Raw genomic sequence first — 20,838 nt, forward strand, 5'->3', positions numbered from 1 at the left:
CTCGGTGAGGAACAGTGTGGGTCTACTGGATAGTGCCCGGGCCTGGGAGTCGGAGGACCTGGGTTCTAATCTCAGCTCTGCCAGTTGCCTGCTGTGTGACCTTGAGCGAGCCACTTAACCTCTTTGGGCCTCAGTGACCTCATCTGTAAAATGGGGATTAAGATCGTGAGCCCCACGTGGGACAACCTGATTACCTTGTCTCAGTGCTTAGAACGGTGCTTGGCCCGTGGTAAGCACTGAAGAAATACCACTTTCTTGCTAATAATTTTGGCCCAGGGTGGCTGACGGGGAACTCCGTGGAGACGGGGCTGGGCCGCCCGAAACCCCATTGTCGACTGAGTCAGGAGACGAAACGGGGTCTCTGTGGTCGGTTTCAGACGCTGACCCAGTTTCTTGGCTGGTCGGTTTTGAACACTGACACCTACGACAAGATGAATAAGCTGGAAAACAGAAAGGAGATCGCCCAGGAAATGCTCATGTACCAGACTAAGGCCACCGCCGATGAGGTTATGTCCATACTGGTGAGAACGCAGAGAGGTCGCAGAGCAAGAGAGGGAGCCGGGCTGCCGGGACCCGCGGGCCGGGGAGGAGCGAGACGGAGATTCGGCGGGATGGGTGGGAAGGGAGCGGAACTGGAAGCCCCCAGGAGGGTACGGAGCTGGAACGGGCACGGACCGCGCTGTCTTGGGGGAGAAGAGTCACGCTGGAGCCATTTCAAGCATCAAGAGGTCACACCCCTGATGGGAGTCAGTCTTTCTCTTTTCAGAAATACAAAGAAAAACTGAACAAGGACACGATAGAAGACTGTGAAGAGAAACAGCTCATCAGAATTCTGGTAAAACCACTCGCTCCTCGCCAAGCGGGAAAAGTGGGGACTCACCCAGAGGGGTAGCCAGCAAAGACAACCAGGATTTGGATTCTGAACCTCCCCGCCGGGGTAGAGTCAGCTCCACCGGGCGGGCATCGGCTAAGGTTAGGTTACCGTTGGGAAGCAGCGTGGCTCAGTGGCAAGAGCCCGGGCTTGGGAGTCACAGGTCACAGGTTCGAATCCCGACTCTGCTACTTGTCAGCTGTGTGACTGTGGGCCAGTCACTTCACTTCTCTGTGTCTCAGTTCCCTCATCTGTAAAATGGGGATGAAGACTGTGAGCCTCACGTGGGACGACCTGATTACCCTGTATCTCCCCCAGCACTTAGAACAGTGCTCTGCACATAGTAAGCGCTTAACAAATACCAACATTATTATTATTATTACCCACACGGCTCCACGAGCCAGTCTCCCCACGGGCGGGTAGAGATGCATATCGAGGGCATCTGCTCAGGAAAATGGCCACGGTCTCTGTCTGAACAGAAAGAGGAGCTGCCCGACCCAAAGGAGGTGGAGCTGTACGAATTCCGCTTCAGTGACTTTCCCGTGACGGAGCACGAACTGATCAAGTGCGGAATCCGACTCTTCTTCGAGATCAACGTTGTGGAGAAGTTCAAAGTGCCAGTGGAGGTCAGAGAGCAACTGCTGGCCCGCCGGCCAGCCAACCCCAAGACGGTCGGCTTGGTCAGAGCTTGGTCTCGGTGGGGAGGCGGGCAACTGCTCCCAACCCCGTGGAGCTGCCATCTCGTCGAGGAAGGCAACGGGGGTCAGTCTTGGAGGCGGCCTCGGGCTGCGTGGGCGGAGCTCCTGGGCCTGACGGCGTTGTTTGCCTTAGGTTCTCACCAGGTGGATGTACACGGTGAGAAAAGGCTACCGCAGCATCACCTATCACAACTGGAGACACGGCTTCAACGTGGGTCAGACCATGTTCACCCTGCTCATGGTAGGTCCCGGCAGCTAACGGCCATAACTGTGGTGTCGGTTTTGTGCTCACTACAGGCCACGCAGTGTGCTAAGCGCTGATATGAGGTCATCGTGTTGCACACCATCCTTGTCCCCTATAAGGCTCGCAGTCTAAGGTGAAGGAGAACAGGGATTGAATTCCCATTTGGCAGAGGGAGAAACCGAGGCCCAGAGCAGTGAAGTGACCTTGGGGAGGTCACCCGGTAGACAAGGAGAAGCAGCGTGGCTCAGTGGAAAGAGCACGGGCTTTGGAGTCAGGGCTCATGAGTTCGAAACCCAGCTCTGCCACTTGTCGGCTGTGTGACTGTGGGCAAGTCACTTAACTTCTCCGTGCCTCAGTTCCCTCATCTGTAAAATGGGGATTAAGACTGTGAGCCCCACGTGGGACAACCTGATTCCCCTGTGTCTACCCCAGCGCTTAGAACAGTGCTCGGCACACAGTAAGCGCTTAACAAATACCAACAAAAAACAAAAAAAAAAAGTGGTGGAGTTGGGATTAGAACCCAGGTCCCCCGGCTCCCAGGCCGTGCTCTTTCCACTAGGTCACCTGATTCCCAAGGGGGACCCGGCTGGCCGTGTCCACCTTGATGCACCTAATGTGCTTGCGAAGCAGCTTGGCTTAGTGGAAAGAGCACAGACTTGGGAGTCAGAGGCCGTGGGTTCAAATCGCGGCACCTGTCAGCGGTGTGACCTTGGGCGAGTCGCTTAACTTCTCTGTGCCTCAGTTCCCTCACCTGTAAAATGGGGACGAAGACTGCGAGCCCTACGTGGGCCAACCCTATTACCTTGTATCTACCCCAGCGCTTAGAACAGTGCTCGGCACATAGTAAGCGCTTAAACAAATACCAACATTATTATCATCATCTAATGAATCCAAGCTTCTGGGGCCAGTCCAGCCCCTTCCCCGGGGATCCCCGTGTCCAACCTGTCACTGGCCGGAGCTGGACTGGGGCGAACTGGGCTCCACCTGGCCCACCCGTGAGCGGGCTCAGTTGTATCTCTGCCTCCAGCTTCCCAGCGAAACCCAGTCCAGGCAGGGCCTCAGGTAGAGGAACCCGCCACAGCGGGCTCCCCGCACCCACTCGAAGCTCGCGCGAATACATCCGCTCTTCGGTCCGCTCACGGGGGCTGATGGTTTGCAGACGGGCAGACTCAAGAAGTACTACACCGACCTGGAAGCCTTCGCCATGGTGGCCGCGGCTTTCTGCCACGACATCGACCACCGGGGCACCAACAACCTGTACCAGATGAAGTAAGTGGGGGCCTTTGGGCCTCAGTCTACGGGCTTCCTCTTCCCGCCTGCCCCGTCCACCTCAACGTCCCAAGCCCTGACGTGACTTCCCACTCCTCTCTGCCCCCCACCACCCTCCCTCATCTCGGTCACGGCTCTCTCCAGCCTCCGCATTCACTCCCCTAAATATCCACTTTCCTCCTTCCTATCTGTAAACTATCTTCACGTCAGTCTCCCTACTAAATTGCAAGCTGCTCGAGAGCAGGGTTTGGGTCGGCCACCTCTACTTTATTCTCCCAAACCCTTAGTACTGCGCTACAGGTGACCGTGAGAACACAGGTGAGTGGTTGTCATGAGGTGGCGATACCTGCGGAACCGTGTACTAGTTGCCTCCCTGAAATGCAGGTCTGTGCACTGTCCCCTACGTCATGCTGCTTCCCCAAGACATAAGTCCGCCCCCAGCCAACTGAACGAAGCTAACAGGCCCTTTAAGACATTCATTTATTCATTCAATAGTGTTTATTGAGCGCTTACTATGTGCAGAGCACTGTACTACACGCTTGGAGTGTACAATTCGGCAAAAGATAGAGACAATCCTGGCCCATTGACGGGCTTACAGTCCACTCATGAAGTCTGGGTTTAAGTCATGGTCCGGGCTATTGTCTGAATTCCCCCCCCCCAAGAATGTCAGGAGCGGGACCATCATGTCCGATGTTAGAGAGCTGAGGAAATCCCTCCAGCCTCCGCCTCTGCCTGCCCTGTCCTCCGCTTGCAAATCCACGGCTAACGGTCTCTCCCACAGATCGGCTGCCCCCTTAGCGAGGCTCCACGGATCCTCCATCATGGAACGACACCACCTGGAGTACAGCAAGACTCTGCTACAGGATGAGGTTGGTCCCGACTCTTGGGGCGGGTCTTTCCCGACCGAGGGCTGGGTGGTCTCTCCCCTGGCACGGAGTGGGCGGTCTCTCCCCTAGCCTGGGGTAGGTGGTCTCTCCCCAAGGGAGTGGTGGGTGGGCTCTCCCACAGCGAGGCGGTGTTGGTCTCTCCCCCAAAGAGTGCCCAGGAAGTGAGTAGGTGGTCTCTCCCCTCAGCACTGTCCTGCAGAAATGCCCTGGGCATGTCACTCCCCTTCTTAAAAACCTCCAGTGGTTGTCTGTCAACCTCCGTACAAAACAAAAACTTCTCACTCTAGGCTTCAAGGCTCTCCATCATCTTGTCCCCTCCTACCTCTCCTCCCTTCTCTCTTTCCACTGCCCACCCCGCACGCTCCGCTCCTCCGCCGCCCACCTCCTCACCGTCCCCCGTTCTCGCCTATCCCGCCGTCAACCCCCGGGCCACGTCCTTCCGCGGTCCTGCAACGCCCTCTCTCCTCACCTCCGCCAAACTCATTCTCTTCCCCTCTTCAAAACCCCATTTAAAGCTCACCTCCTCCAGGAGGCCTTCCCAGACTGAGCTCCCCTTTTCCCTCTGCTCCCTCTATACCCCCCTTCACCTCTCCGCAGCTAAGCCCTCTTCTCCCCCCTTTCCCTCTGCTCCTCCCCCTCTCCCTTCCCATCCCCTCGGCACCGTACTCGTCCGCTCAACTGGTATATATCTTCATTACCCTATTTGTTTTGTTAATGAGATGTACATCACCTTGATTCTATTGATTTGCTATTGTTTTAATAAGATGCTCATCCCCTTGATTCTATTTATTGCTATTGTTCTTGTCTGTCCGTCTCCCCCGATTAGATCGTAAGCCCGTCAAAGGGCAGGGACTGTCTATCTGTTACCGATTTGTACATTCCAAGCACTTAGTACAGTGCTCTGCACATAGTAAGCGCTCAATAAATACTATTGAATGAATGAATGGGGTGGGGGATCTCTCTCCCCCAGCGAGGAATGGGTGATCCTCCCCAAGGATGTGAATGGGTGGTCTCTCCGCCATGGTGAGGGTGGGAATTCTCTCCCTTATTAATATGGATGGGTGGTCTCTTCCCCTCCTGTGTGGGGGGCGTAGGCCATCGATCTCTTCCCGGAGTGGTAGTAGCAATAGTAATAATAATAAGAACTGTGGTATTTGTTAAGAGCTTACTCTGTGCCAAGCACCGTACTGAGCGCTGGGGTGGATACAAGCAAATCAGGTTGGACACAATCCCTGTGGGACTCCCGATCTCGATCCCCATTTGACAGATGAGGTAACTGAGGCCCAGAGAAGTCAAGTGCCTTGCCCAAGGTCATGCAGCAGACATGTGGCCGAGCCAGGATTAGAACCCACGACCTTCTGACTCGTGCTCTATCCACTGGGTGACACTGCCTATCCTGGCTCTCTTGCTGTTCCCTCTTAGTCTGATGGCAGGCTCCTCCTCTCCCTCCCACCCCCTGACAGAGGGGTGGCTCAGTGGAAAGAGCCCGGGCTTGGGAGTCAGAGGTCATGGGTTCTAATCCCGGCTCTGCCGCTTGTCAGCTGTGTGACCTTGGGCAAGTCACGTAGCTTCTCTGATCCTCACTTACCTCATTTGTAAAATGGGGATGAAGACTCTGAGCCCTATGTGGGCCAACCTGATTACCTTGTATCTCCCCCAGCGCTTAGAACAGTGCTTGGCATATAGTAAGCGCTTAACAAATACCAACATTATTATTATTATTATCCCTCAAGACTCAGTTCCAAATCCCCCTCTATTCTCCATCTACACCCACACACTCGGAGAACTCATCTGCCCCCGTGCCTTCCACTACTATTTTTATAAAGATGACTCCCAAATTTAATTCTCCAGCCTTGGTCACTCTCCTCCTCCGCAGTCGCGTTTTTCCTGCCTTCAGGGCATCCAATAATAATAATAATAATAATAACGTTGGTATTTGTTAAGCGCTTACTATGTGCAGAGCACTGTTCTAAGCGCTGGGGGAGATACGGGGTAATCAGGTTGTCCCATACTGAGGCTCACAATCCCCATTTTACAGATGAGGGAACTGAGGCACAGAGAAGTGAAGTGGCTTGCCCACAGTCACACAGCTGACAAGGGGCAGAGCCGGGATTTGAACCCAAGACGCTCCGCCGAACCTCCAACTAAACACGTCCAAATCAGAACTCCCTATCTTCCCACCCAAACCTGACCTCCCGTGTCTTTCCCATGTCTACAGACAATCCCAACCCCCTACCACATAAGCCCATAACCTTGCCATTATCCTCGACTCATCTCTCTCATTCGACTCATATTCACTCTGTTATCAAATTCTGCGCAACATCTCGGAAATCCTCTCTTTCCATTCAAACAGCCACTATGCTGATCCAAGCACTTTTCATATCCCCCCTAAATAATTAATGGTATTTATTGAGCGCTTACTATGTGCAGAGCACCGTTCTAAACGCTTGGGAGAGTGCAACAGAACCGAATTAGCCAACATTTTCCTTGCCCTTAATGAGTTTACTGCATCTGCCTCCTCGCTGTCCTCCATGCCTCCCATCTCTCCTCACTCTAGTCCACACTTCCCTTTTTTGTGGCATTTGTTAGGCGTTTACTATGTGCCGGGCACTGTTCTTAAGTGCTGGGCAGATAGAAGATAATTAGGTTGCACACAGTCCTCGTTTCACAGGGGCTCACAGACTTAATTCCCATTTTATAGATGAGATAACTGAGCCACAGAAAAATGGAGTGACTTGCTCAAGGTCCCACAGCAGGCAAGCAGTGGAACCGGAATTAGAACCCAGGCCCCAACCCCCAGCCCCGAGCGCTTTTCACTTGGACATGCTGCTCCCCTGCAGCAGCCCAGATCATTTTGCTACAGAAATGTACAATCCACATTTCCTCACTCCTCAAGAATCTCCAGTCAAGCAGAAACTCTTTACCGTTGACTTTAAAGCGCTCAGTCCTCTCATCCCCACCTACCTGACGGACCCAACGGCGCACTTCACTCCTCCAGCACCAGTTTGCTCACTGTGCCTCAATCTCACCTATTTTACCACCGACCCCTTTCCCAAATCCTCCCTCTGTCCTGGAACTCTCCTCCCCAGCCCCGACCTCTGTCCTTTCTGTGCCGTCTTCCGTTCTCATCTACCTTCAGGACATCTCTACTTGAATGTACGGCCGACACTTCAAACTAAACACGTCCCAGATAGAACCCCTTATGTGGATTGTGTGGAGGTAGAGGAGGAGGGATGGGAGAGAGAGGAGGAAGAGGAGGAGGTGGACTAGGAGGAAGAAGATGAGAGGGTGGAATAGGAGGAGGAAGAGGAGGAGGTGGAAGAGGAGGAGGAAGACGAGAGGGTGGAATAGGAGGAGGAAGAGGAGGAGGTGGACTAAGAGGAAGAAGATGAGAGGGTGGAATAGGAGGAGGAAGAGGAGGAATAAGACAAGGAGAAAGAGGAGGATGAATAGAAGGAGGAGGAGGAGGAGGAGGAGGAAAGGGAGGAGGAAGAGACGCTGAGGCCTGGCCAGAGGAGGCTGCACTGGTGCTCTGCCTCGTGCTTCATCCTCCAAATGAGGGTGGTCAACGATTTTATCAGTGCAGCTGGTCTGTCCGGTGGACCCTGAGCCCCTCTGAGACTCTCCCAAACCACTCTCACCGATTTTGCGGGGTGGGGAGAGTTCAGCAAGAGTATGGCAGTGAGGAGTGCTGGATCGTCGTCTCCAGCCCTTCCTCTCCCCTCTGCGGCCAGGCCAGGCAGAGCAGCGGAAGGGCCCAGGAGGGACCGGTCCCAAGGGCCGCAGCTCGTTGCCCGACCCAAACGCCGCACCAACTGCTCACTGTCCTCCCCGCAGAGCCTGAACATCTTCCAGAACCTCAACAAGCGCCAGTTTGAAACCGTGATTCATTTATTTGAAGTGGCCATCATAGCTACAGACCTGGCTTTGTATTTCAAGTAAGTGAAAGGCCCTGGCCCTAACTCTGCCCCTGTCCTTACCCCTGTTCTGCACCTGCCCTGCTCCTGCCCGACCCCTGCCTGGCCTGGCCCTGCTTCCTGTCTTTTGCAGGAAGAGAACCATGTTCCAGAAGATCGTGGATGCCTGCGAGAAGCTCGACACCGAGGAAGAGGCAATCAAATACATATCGATCGATCCAACCAAAAAGGAAGTTATAATGTAGGTACCTGGCCCCCGGTCCCCTCAAAATCGTCTTACTGGTGCGTCCTGGTTCTATGTGGGGCTGACTGGCTCCGGCGGTGTGAGCTGACTCTGACTGGTGTTAGATGGCCCCAGCTGGCCTTGGCTGGCCCTGGCTACCTCTGGCTGGCGTGCGCTGACTCTGGTTGGCACGGGCTGACCCTGGCTGGTGCCGAGTGTCCATCCCTGCTGCTGGGTGACCTTGGCTGGCCCTCACTGGTGCTGAGTGGACCTGACCGGTGCTGGATGGTCGCGGCTGGCCCTGGCGGGTGTCGGAGGACTCTGGCTAGCACTGGCTCGCGTCGGCTGGCCCCGGCTGGCAGCGGCTGGTGTGGGCTGGCCCCGGCTGGTAGTGGTGGCTATGGGACCTGGCCCAGGGCTGCCCTCGACTTGGATTTCTCCCTCCACAGGGCGATGATGATGACTGGGTGTGATCTGTCGGCCATCACGAAGCCATGGGAGGTTCAGAGCCAGGTGGGACAGTGGACAGTGTGGCCATTTGGGGATTTGGGGACGGGTTGGCTCTTTCAGCCTGCCCCGGCAGCAGGAGGTCCCAGCCCCCTTCCCTCCAGGTTCTGGGGCCATCCGGGTTACTGGCCACAGACAGAGGTGCCCAGACTGTCCCAGGAAGGACCACTTTGAGTTCGAGTGAGGCTAGATTTACTCAGCGGGACTGGCTGCTGCTTCCCAAGGTTTCCCTGGGGCCCTCATCTGTAAAATGGGGATTCAATACCTGTTCCTCCGTCCTCCCAAGACCGTGAGCCCCATCTCAACCTGATTCTCTTCTTACTCCAGTGCTTAGTACAGTGCTTGGCACAGAGTAAGTGCTAAGCAAATGCCACTGTGACATCAAGTGCAACCGTGAGGCAGGAGGGAGGGAAAATAGGGTGAGGGAATGAGAGGCTAGTAAGGGAAGGCTTCCCGGTGGAGATGTGATTTTAGGGGGGCTTTGAAGATGTTGAGAGGTACACCAGATGTTGAAGGGGAAGGAAGCTTCCAGCAGGAGGGCGGACACGGTCAACGGTAGTTGGGGAGGTGAGAGCAAGGGAGGGACAGGCAGTAGAAGGGGCAGGGAAACAGAGGGCAAAGAGAGTGGGGCCATTTTTTCCTGGCCCCTTCCCACCCCCACATCCCTGCCTCCCCTCCTCCTTCACCTCTCCCGCCACCAAGGCCCACTGCCGGGAGCCCCAAGAACCCCACGGTCTCCTGGATTCTCGGACACCTGGGCTGGGAGGGCTCCTCCAGAAGCGGGACGAACTGCCCCGTCGACGCCGGCCTCCGGTGACCGAAACCTCTGTTGCCCGCAGGTGGCCCTCATGGTGGCTAACGAGTTCTGGGAGCAGGGAGACCTGGAGCGGACGGTGCTCCAGCAGCAGCCCATCGTAAGGGCTTCCGGTGCCAGACGCGAGCTTCCATCCCCCTCGGGGAAGGCGGGAAACCCCCCGGGAGCCACCCAACTGGCACCTCCTGTACTTCCGGAGGATGCCCAAGACAGGGAGGGTCGGGGAGCTGGGTGGCCCATCCCAAACCACGGTTGGGGGCGGGAACGGGATCGTCCAGGAGGGCAGACGACACAATTCCTCCAAGCGTCTCAGTGCCCCTGTCGTAGACTGAGTTCCGGACCAGGTGGGCCACAGGCTCGGAGGTCGGGGGGGGGGTGTGTCTAGTCACCTAGTAGGGCTCCTCATCCCAGCAGCACCCAGTCAAGCTGGTCACGAGGGACTGCAGGGTCCCTCGCCTTTTGAGGCTAAAGAGGAACTTCTCCCCTCCAGCCCATGATGGACAGAAACAAAGGAGATGAACTCCCGAAGCTTCAGGTTGGATTCATTGACTTTGTGTGCACCTTCGTCTACAAGGTGATGCTACTTTCCCTGTTCTATATGATGTCTATATCGTGTTCTATACGACGGGGGGGGGGGGGCCTCCGGCCCCACAGACGATTCCCCTGCCCCCTCCTCCCTCATCCCTGCCCTGATCCTCCCTTCCCCGGCCCGAGGCAGGTCCCCTGGGGGGTAGGGGGCGTCCACCACTACCAGCCCAGCCCGCTGGCCCGGCCTCCAGCCTCACGCGGAACTGGAAATTGTCCCGGCAGGAATTCTCCAGGTTCCACAAGGAAATCACGCCCATGCTGGACGGGCTGCAGAATAACAGGGTGGAGTGGAAATCACGGGCGGACGAGTACGATGCCAAGATGAAGGTGTTGGAAGAAGAAAAGAAAAAGCAGGAGGAGGAAGCAGCCAAAAAAGGTGAGAACCTCCAGCTTCCCCCCAGGAGACTTTTCTCCTCTCATCAGGCTCCCATCCAACCCTCCAGTCCGGCCTTCTCTACCCGTCCAGATCACGGCCCTCCTCCCTCAACTCCTGTTCCCCTGATTCCGGAGGGAGGGTATCTGCCTGCCCTTAAGAAAACAGGATTTCAAAGACCTGAGGAGTCTCCCCCACAGCCCTGCCCAAGCAGGGTGCCAGAACAGCCTCTGGAGGGACTAATCATGATCTCTGCAGTATTTGCTAAGCACCGACTATTTGCCAAGCACTTTACTAAGCACTAGGGTAGAGACAGTGTAAGCAGATTGGACTTAGTCCCTGTCCCACAGTATGAGGGAGAGGGTCGACAGGAACAGAATCCCCACTTTATGGAAGAGGAAACAAAGGCCCACAGCAGGTAAGTGATATCCTCAAGGTCATACAGCAGGCAAGTGGGGAAGCCAAGATTAGGACTGGGGTGTTCATTCATTCATTCATTCAATAGTATTTATTGAGTGCTTACTATGTGCAGAGCACTGTACTAAGCGCTTGGAATGAACGAGTCGGCAACAGATAGAGATAGTCCCTGCCGTTTGACGGGCTTACGGTCTAATCGGGGGAGATGGACAGACAAGAACAATGGCAATAAATAGAGTCAAGGGGAAGAACATCTCATAAAAACAATGGCAACTAAATAGAATCAAGGTGATGTACATTTCATTAACAAAATAAATAGGGTAATGAAAATATATACAGTTGAGCAGATGAGTACAGTGCTGAGGGGATGGGAAGGGAGAGGGGGAGGAGCAGAGGGAGATGGGGGGAAAAGAGGTGGTTAAGCTGCAGAGAGGTGAAGGGGGGGCAGTAGAGGGAGTAGAGAGAGAAGGGGAGCTCAGTCTGAGAAGGCCTCTTGGAGGAGGTGAGTTTTAAGTAGAGTTTTGAAGAGGGGAAGAGAATCAGTTTGGCGGAGGGGAGGAGGGAGGGCGTTCCAGGACCGCGGAAGGACGTGACCCGGGGGTCGACGGCGGGATAGGCGAGACCGAGGGACGATGAGGAGGTGGGCGGCGGAGGAGCGGAGCGTGCAAGGTGGGCAGTAGAAAGAGAGAAGGGAGGAGAGGTAGGAAGGGGCAAGGTGATGGAGAGCCTCGAAGCCTAGAGTGAGGAGTTTTTGTTTGGAGCGGAGGTTGATAGGCAACCACTGGAAGTGTTTAAGAAGGGGAGTGACATGCCCAGATCGTTTCTGCAGGAAGATGAGCCGGGCAGCGGAGTGAAGAATAGACTGGAGCGGGGTGAAAGAGGAGGAAGGGAGATCAGAGAGAAGGCCGACACAGTAGTCTAGCCGGGATATAACGAGAGCCCGTAGCAGTAAAGTAGCCATTTGGGTGGAGAGGAAAGGGCAGATCTTGGCGATATTGTAAAGGTGAAACCGGCAGGTCTTGGTAACGGATAGGATGTGTGGGGTGAACGAGAGAGACGAGTCAAAGATGACACCGAGATGACACCATGTTCTGCCTCTCACCCCTGTCCCGTGGCCTTTCACCAGGCCACGCTACTTCCCAAAGCTTCTGCCTCTCCGTGGCGCTCTGAGAAGTCCCTTTCTCCCCTCCGCTGTCCCCAGGACCCTTTCGTCTCACTCCCAGATATCAAACGGAGACATTGAACTAATTGTAGGGGACCTGCCCCCCAGCCTCAGGGAAGTCCAGTCCCTGACTTCTGGGCCTAATAATAATAATAATAATAATGTTGGTATTTGTTAAGCGCTTACTATGTGCCGAGCACTGTTCTAAGCGCTGGGGGAGATACAGGGTAATCAGGTTGTCCCACGTGAGGCTCACAGTTAATCCCCATTTTACAGATGAGGTAACCGAGGCCCAGAGAAGTTAACTGACTTGCCCACAGTCACACAGCTGACAAGTGGCAGAGCCGGGATAGCGTCCTCCCCCTCCCCCCTCCCATCTCCCTTCCCATCCTCCTGCTCCTCTCCCTCTCCCTCTGTGGCCTCACCTGACTTCAGGCAGTTTGCGGGGATGTAGTGCAGTCGGGCAGTTAGAGTAATAATCTTAATAACTGTGGAACTGGTTAAGCACCTCCTACTACTACTATGATGATGTTTATTTCTATAGTATTTGCTAAGCACTGGGGCAGATAAAATACAATCGGGTTAGCCACGGTCCCTGTCCATCATGGGGCTCCCAGTTTAATGGGGAGGGAGAACCCTCCGCCACCCCTGCACTGGGCTGACCGGCACCCCACACAGTGTGAGTTGCAGTGTGGGATGTCCAGGGCTGACCATCCCCTCAGTCAGTGAGCAGCCCCCATAGCCCTGGGGCCTCAAGTCGGGCCTGCCATTCTCAATACTAACCAGAGCAATGAAGAATAGTTAAGATCTTATTATGTGCTGAGCACTGGGGTAGATGCAAGATAATTACAAAAGCAACAGGCAGTAGTAATATGAATAATGGCATTTTTAAGCACTTACTGTGTGCACAACACTGTACTAATTGCTGGAAAAGAACGTACAAGTGGGGATTAGACACAGACCCTGTCCTGCTAGGAAATCAAAATTTTTACCTCGGTTCTCTCAAGGGTCCGGGGTTTTTCCTCACCCATGAGGACCCCGGAGTGCCTCTGGGCTGGTCCCTAGGTAGGTCTGAGCCTCTCCCACCATGGCTCCGAGGTTGGTGGGGGACTGGAGTCCCTCTCCCTTGTCGGGGAAGCTGTCCCTCTGCCTGTCAAACTGATGTCCGCCCTTCCAGAGGAGAATTCCATGTGGGCCTGCTGGCCCCGGGTGGCCGGGGGCCATACCGTCAACTATGGTCATGGCCTACGTCTCTGTAGGCAACCCTTTTGGCGATAGCGAGCAGCGTTGACCCCACTGGCCCTGGGGGGCGGGTTGGGCGAGGGGATGGGAGCGTGGGTGATGGGGTGGGAGCGGGGAGCGGGGATGGGTTAGGGTGGATGAGATGGGGTCACTGGGGGTGGTAGGCTGGAATGGGTGGAGGTGGGCTGAGTCGGCATGAGGTGGATTGCATGGGTGAGATGGGGAGTTGGAAGCTCCATTTTGGAAACAGCAGCCTAGCGTCAGCCGGTCCCTCCCAGAGCCCGGCTCCTGCTCCCTTCTCCGCCCTCACGCTCATCCTCGGCCAGAGGCCGCTCCAGGGGCCATCTCCCAGCGCGGGGACGCGCTTCCCAATCTCTGAGGTGGCTGGGGGGCAGGAGAGGCCAGAGGGTCCTTTCCGTGAGGACAGAAATGGGCAAAGGAAATGAGGGAAGGGGAAGAAGAAGAAAAGAGGTGGCCTTCTCCTCCTCTTCTTCCTCCTACTTCTCTTTCTCCCCACCCCACCAGATGTCAAGGTGCCTATACACACACACACACACACACACACACACACCAGCACACCCAGACACTGGTACACACAAACACACACAGACACATACATATACGCAGGGGCACATATCCGGGCACAGAGTCACACGCACATACAGTTAAACTCAGGAAGAGGAATGCACACACACGCCCAGACACCCGGACTCTGACACATATTCACAACTACACACAGGCACCCTCACATGTACGCAAAGACATGCCAGGCACACCCAGACCCTGGCACCCCCACACTTGTACACAAACACACCGAAAAAAAATCACCCAAAAAACAATCAAAGAAGCATGCATATACCCAGATATGGTCACACACTAATGCATCCACAACCCAGACCTACAAGCATAGAGACATGCACCCATGCACACATCCACACAGACCCCACAGGTCCACCCAGATATGCACACGGAGGCCCAACAAACCTGCAGATCAAACACAGGTTAACAGAGCCTTGGTTTAGGAATATCAGATCCGAGGGGGAGCAGATAAAGACACATAGATATGCCAAAGGGCATCTTCTGTCCTGCCCACTTTGCCCCCCTCTCGGGAGGCTGTGAACTCCTCCGTCTGTTTGCCCTGATGTTGCCTGCCACTGGAGCTGGGCCAGGCCTCTCTCTGCTCCTCTCTGCCCCCCCGGGGCCCCTGGTCATTCCGGGCTGCCAGGTCGACGGCGAGCAGGTGGATAATCAGGTCAAACACAATCCCTGTCCCAAAAGCGGGGAGAAAGCCTAAAGCGGGGAGAAAACACCTATTCAATTTCCCCATTTTACAGTTGAAGAAAATGACTTGCCCAAGGACACGCAGCAGACATGTGGGAGAGTCAGGTCCTCTGACTCCCAGGCCTGTGCTCTTTCCTCATCATCATATTATTATTATCCTTAATAATACTTAACGCTATTTAATAGGGTATTTCTTAGGTCCTTTCTATGTGCCGAGCACTCCGCTAAGGACTGGGTAAATAGAGATCACCAGATCACACACAGTCCCCGCCCCGCGTGGGGCTGGCTCCCAGTCTCGGGGAAGGGAGAACGAGCGTTTTACAGATGTGGAAACTGAAGCACTGAGAAGTCAAGCAACATGCCTGTGGTCACGCAGCAGGCAGGTGGCAGAGCCAATATTAGTAATAGTGATGGTATTTATTAACCGTGGGCGCAGAGCACTGTACTAAATGCTGGGAGGAAATACACAGGTGGAAATCAGGCCCGGTCCCCTGTTCCTCAGGGGGTTCACCGTCTAAGGGATCGGACCCATTCCCTTTCCCTGGGGGGGGCTCACAGTCTGCGAGATTAGACCGTGTCCCCGTCCCTCGGGAGGGGGTTGCTCAAAGTCTAAGAGTTTAACTGGGGCAAAGGGATTGGAGAGGAACTCGGCAGGAGTGACGAAAGGTTAAAACCCAACGCAAACAAATGCCCGGCTCAAAGTCTCGGGGAAGGAGTGGAGGCCGAGATGATGGAGGAGGGACCAGAGCGTGTGAGGGCGGCTCTCGTCGCCGGTCCGGAGGGCACAGAGACGGCCCGGAGCGGGCACACTCGGAGGCGGGAGGGAAGGCGACCGTTAGCGGGGCGCTCTTCTCAGCTGCGACGGAGGGCTCCTCGCACCCCCGGGCCCACCGCTCCGTCGGTGACTTTCCCGAGGTCACGCAGCAGATGGGTGGTGGACCCAGGACCCGGTAGCGGCGTGTCCTAGGGGATAGAGCCCTGGGCTGGGAGTCAGAGGGACCTGGGTTCTAATTCCGACTCTGCCGCTCCTCTGCCGTGTGACCCTGGGCGATTCACTTCCCTTCTCGGTGTCTCGGTCACCTCATCTGTAAAATGGGGATCAAAATGTGGGACAGGGACTGTATTCAACCTGATTAACTTGTATCTACCCCAAACAGCATAAAAGACAACCAAACAACCCAGAACCTCTGCTTCCCAGAGGTGAAATGGAACCCTGAGGGACAGCAGGTGGGCAGGGATTGTGTCTGTTTATTGTTGTATTGTGGATGGTATTCTCTCAAACTCTTAGTACAGTGCTCTGCACATAGTTAGCACTCAATAAACACAATTGAATGAGTGAATGAGTGAGTGAACAGAGGACTGGAGAGAAAAAGCCGGCCTCAAGAGCTCTCCTCAGCCAACAGCTCTGGGTATGGAGGCCCCCCCATCCCTCTCTCCCTCTTCTTCCTTTCCCTTCCCTCCCTCTCTCAATCTCCCTTTCCCCTCCTCCCCGAGGACAATCTCTGCCTCCCTCCCTCACCAAGGCCAGGAAGGAGAACGGGTCCGGCCGTGCCGGTGACCGTGGGAGAGAATTGGCACGTCCTCTGCTGACGTGGACAGGGCGGAGAGCAGCTGGGGAAAGCGAGAGCTGCTCCATTCCCCGAGCCTCACAGACGAACCTCCCAAAGCCTCCAGGGCCTCCACACTGGTAAGGAAAGAAGAGCATGGCTACTCAGGGCCCAGTTATGAAATTTGCAGCCTGGGGCTCACTGTCTCTCAAGGGCCCCCCCTGGCCCCCATGCAGATGATGTCATTCGCACCGCTGCACGGTGACATCACGAATGGGGGGCGGCATGTTTACCTCATCGCGTTGAGATGCATCTCTCCAACCAGCTCGTAGCCCCTTCTCCCCACAAATCCCCCAGACCCCGGCTTTCTCTCTCTCTCACGCACAAACACATACATATTTCCCCCTCCAAGGATCCGGGTATTTTAGCGTCGACGACAGCTGGGATTGTTGGCATCTCTTGGGTCTCTGCCAAGGAGGCCGCGACAACCCGCGCAAGTGGTTTAGCGGGAGTCCCTTGTTTGTTTATAGCCATGCTGTCCCATCCCGGGCGGGGCTTCCGCATCCCAGCCCACCATCTTGGGTCCAAGGCCCGAGGCTTCAGCACCACGGGGCCCTGTGTTTACTCCGCCCTGGCCCAACTGGCAACACGGGGAGATTTGGGGCAAGACCTGGAAAGTGTGGGGGGTGGGTTCACTCATTCATTAGAATGAGAGCACTTAACTGCGGGCCATGTAGGGACCTGCCTGTAATAATAATAATAATAATGATGGTATTTGTTAAGCGCTTACTCTGTGCCAAGCACTGTTCTAAGCACTGGGGTAGATACAAGGTAATCGGGTTGTCCTAAGTGGGGCTCACGGTCTTCATCCCCATTTTCCAGATGAGGCCACCGAGGCACCGAGAAGTGAAGTGACTTGCCCACAGTCAGCTGCCAAGTGGCAGGGCGGGATTCGAACCCATGACCTCGGACTCCCAAGCCCGGGCTCTTTCCACTGAGCCATGCCTGTCGAACCCCCATGAGTTTATTTGTTTCGGGGAGCTGAAGGTTAAAATCACTTCCAGCCTCCTGGAAATGCATTTCTATTGTTAAATTGCCCCCAGGGTAATAATAATAATAATGATAGTAATTATGGGATTTGTTAGATGCTTAACCCTAGACTAAGCGCTGGGGTGAATTCAGGTGGGTCGGGTTGGACCCTGTCCCTCGTGGGGACAGTCTCAATCCCCATTTTACAGATGAGGTAACTGAGGCCCAGAGAAGTGAAGTAACTTGCCCAAGGTCACCCAGCGGACGAGTGGCGGAGCCGGGATTAGAATCCAGGATCTCCTGACTCCCAGGCCGATGCTCTATCCACTACGCCACGATGCTTTTCAATAATAATGATGACAGTACTCGTTTAGCGCTTACTATGTGCCGAGCACTGTTCTAAGCGCTGGGATAGATACAAGGTGATCGGGTTGTTCCACGTGGGGCTCTCAGTCTTAATCCATTTTACAGATGAGGGAACCGAGGCCCAGAGAAGTAAAGTGACTTGCCCAACGTCACACAGCAGACAAGTGGTGGAGGCGGCATTAGAACCCACGACCTCCTGACTCCCAGGCCGGCGCTCTGTCCACTACGCCATGTTGCTTCTCCGTGTTATAATAATAATAATGTTGGTATTTGTTAAGCGCTTACGATGTGCAGAGCGCTGTTCTAAGCGCTGGGGTAGATACAGGGTCATCAGGTTGTCCCACACGGGGCTCACGGTCTTAATCCCCATTTTCCAGATGAGGTCACTGAGGCCCAGAGAAGTGAAGTGACTTGCCCACAGTCACACAGCTGCCAAGTGGCAGAGCCGAGATTCGAACCCATCACCTCTGACTCCCAAGCCCGGGCTCTCGCCACCGAGCCACGCTCAGTGTTATATTTGATCTTTATTTCCAGGCCCACTGGCAAACCTCTGGGTGGGCTTTGAAAGGGGGATCTGATTAAAGTCAAAGATTAAGAAATGATTCTACAATTCAGAAAAACCCATTTAGTCTCTCTGCCGCAGTCGTCTGGCACCTGGCTCCCTCCTCCCTGCAGCCTCAGCCTATTTCCTCTTCCCCAGTTGCCTCTCCCCATTTCTTTGCTCCGCTTCTTCCCTCGCTCAGCCCTGCCCTCCGGGCTCTCTGCAAGTTTCCATTCTCCCTCCTTTGTATTTTATTTTTGCTCAGTTCCATCGTCAATTATCAATGGTATATATTGAGCGCTTATTGTACGCTGCATGCTGTATTAAGCGCACGGGAGAGTACAACTTGTTCATTCCAAGCGCTTAGTACAGTGCTCTGCACATACTAAGCGCTCAATAAATACTATTGAATGAACTCAGCAGAATTGGTAGATACGTTCCCTGCCTCCAATAAGCTTACGGTCTAGAGAGGGAAAAGATATTGATATCAATAAATAATTTCTAATTTATAGGTACATATATAAGTGCTAAGGGGTTGAGGGTGGGGTGAATATCAGATGCCCAAAAGTCACAGGTCCGAGTGCACAGAAGGAGCAGATGGGTGAGGAGCTGGGGAAAAGAGGGTTTAATCAGGAAAGGCCTCTTGGAGGAGATGTGACCTCCGGAGAATAAATTCCTAGCGTGGCTCAGTGGAAAGAGGAGTCAGAGGTCATGGGTTCAAATCCCGGCTCCGCCAACCGTCAGCTGTGTGACTTTCGGCAAGTCACTTCGCTTCTCGGTGCCTCGGTGACCTCATCTGTAAGAGGGGGATTAAGACTGTGAGCCTCGGGTGGGACAACCTGATTACCCTGTATCTCCCCCAACGCTTAGGACAGTGCTCGGCCCATAGTAAGCATTTAACAGATACCAATATTATTATTCTTCTTCTTCCTCCTCCTCTTTCCAACCTGATTATTTCCAAGTCTTCCTCTAGCCTCTCCCGCTAATCTCCCACACCCAGGGTGTGGCTTTCTGCCCCGTTGGTGAGGGGAGCTGTGGGCAGGGGTGTGAGGAGTCTTGCCACTCGGCTGTCTGATCCCCTTGTGAGCTGCAGAACCGTCCCCTCCTTCCCCCATCACTCCTCCGCCACCCCCGCTCACTCCCAGACCTCTGAGGGGACCAGGCCTCCCAACCAGGCTGAGATGGGGTCAGTCGAAAGTCCTAATTTCCGCTCCCTCGGGAGCCCCACCGAGTCTGAGTAGGGGAGGGCCTCCCTCTGTGATCCCCTCGAGTGGCTCCGTCTAATCTGTGGGCGGAGTTGCCTGGAGAACACCTTACAGAAAGTTCTTGAACAACGCCAAGCCGGTTTTCTCATTACTCATTCTTCTTCTTAATAATAAACATTATTACTATTATTGTGCTATTTAAGCGTTTACCGTGTGCCAAGCACTGTATTAGGCACCGGGGCAGATTCAAGATAATCAGGTCAGACACAGTCCCTATCCCTCATAATAATATTCATTCATTCAATAGTATTTATTGAGCGCTTACTATATGTGCAGAGCACTGTACTAAGCACTTGGAACGTACCAATCGGTAACGGATAGAGACAGTCCCTGCCCTCTGACGGGCTTACAGTCTAATCGGGGGAGACGGACAGACAAGAGCAATGGCAATAAATAGAATCAAGGGGAAGAACATCTCATTAAAACAATAGCAAATAAATAGAATCAAGAATAAATAGAATAATAATCATGTTGGTATTTGTTAAGCGCTTACTATGTGCAGAGCACTGTTCTAAGCGCTGGGGTAGATACAGGGTCATCAGGTTGTCCCATCTGAGGCTCACTGTCTTAATCCCATTTTACAGACGAGGTAACTGAGGCCCAGAGAAGTGAAGTGACTTGCCCACAGTCACACAACTGACAAGTGGCAGGGCCGGATTTCAAACCCACGACCTCTGACTCCCGAGCCCGGGCTCTTTCCACTGGGACAACGGGTATTGGTTTTGCACCCTTGCCAAGGAGTTATTTAAGCTTCCGTTAGAAAATATTCTTTCAAAGACCCCAGCCAGCCCATCAGGAGCCGGGCCCACCTGTACCCCCCGAGTTGGCAGTCGCAGGGTCTCGTCGGCTGGCCTTTGGGCAGTCGAATCCATCAGACTCAAAGCCAACAAAAATTTCCCCAACTGAGAGTTGGGGGTCGAGAGTTCAGGAGCCCCGAAATGGCGGAGGAACCGAAATGATATTTTAATGAACTCGTTGCGAAGTTGATCTTTCTCTTAAAGCGAAACGAAGAGTAGGAGACTGATTATGTGACATGTTTTAATGCAGGTGGAAAGGGTCGAAAATAACCTAATAGCATGGTGATCCACAGCTTTCAAATGTAAGTTTGAATTCCAACAACGGAGCTTTAACGTCAACGAAGCAAAAAACGGCCACAGACCCAAACCCTACTCGTCCACAATGGGTGAAAATCATTTTTGAAGCGACCCCTCCTTCCTCTAATGTGGTCCTATGTTTTCAACAGTCACGGGTCAAGTTTTACATTGAAAACCTTCGATATCATAATGAATGTCAATGTCTAATACTAGTTACACAGTCGGTCACTCTGTCCCCACTCAACTCTCTCTCCCCTCCCCGCAACCCAAGTCTTCCTCCCCTCACCCACCTCGGTGCTTGGCAAAGTTCCGAATAGGAACTGCTGAAAGCTTCCAGAGTCTGGGGTGACGCGGGGTGTAACGTTGTTCAGAGCCCTGCTGAACATAAAGAGGCACAGAGACCAAAAATGCATTTGGCTTTCCAACCTCAACACGCAAATCCTTTAGACAGAGCCTTTTCGGTGCATTGCCAGTTCAGCTAGCAAAATTACCATTTAGGAAAG

At 54.2% G+C, this 20,838-nt stretch overlaps 1 protein-coding gene across 1 annotated transcript in view; it reads left to right on the forward strand.

Annotated features, from left to right (window-relative positions):
- Positions 1-20,308, forward strand: part of PDE6C (phosphodiesterase 6C) — a 48,020-nt gene extending 27,712 nt beyond the window's left edge. Inside the window, exons 10-22 of the mRNA XM_029059377.1 lie at positions 378-521; positions 767-835; positions 1,351-1,497; positions 1,703-1,810; positions 2,973-3,082; positions 3,864-3,951; positions 7,807-7,907; positions 8,020-8,127; positions 8,559-8,622; positions 9,456-9,530; positions 9,921-10,004; positions 10,241-10,394; positions 20,289-20,308. Of these exons, the coding sequence (XP_028915210.1) occupies positions 378-521; positions 767-835; positions 1,351-1,497; positions 1,703-1,810; positions 2,973-3,082; positions 3,864-3,951; positions 7,807-7,907; positions 8,020-8,127; positions 8,559-8,622; positions 9,456-9,530; positions 9,921-10,004; positions 10,241-10,394; positions 20,289-20,308 (1,272 nt within the window). The remainder of the gene's footprint in view (positions 1-377; positions 522-766; positions 836-1,350; positions 1,498-1,702; positions 1,811-2,972; positions 3,083-3,863; positions 3,952-7,806; positions 7,908-8,019; positions 8,128-8,558; positions 8,623-9,455; positions 9,531-9,920; positions 10,005-10,240; positions 10,395-20,288) is intronic.
- The last annotated feature ends 530 nt before the right edge of the window (positions 20,309-20,838 follow it).

Source organism: Ornithorhynchus anatinus, chromosome 3, assembly GCF_004115215.2.
Source record: "Ornithorhynchus anatinus isolate Pmale09 chromosome 3, mOrnAna1.pri.v4, whole genome shotgun sequence".
NCBI lineage: Eukaryota > Metazoa > Chordata > Mammalia > Monotremata > Ornithorhynchidae > Ornithorhynchus > Ornithorhynchus anatinus.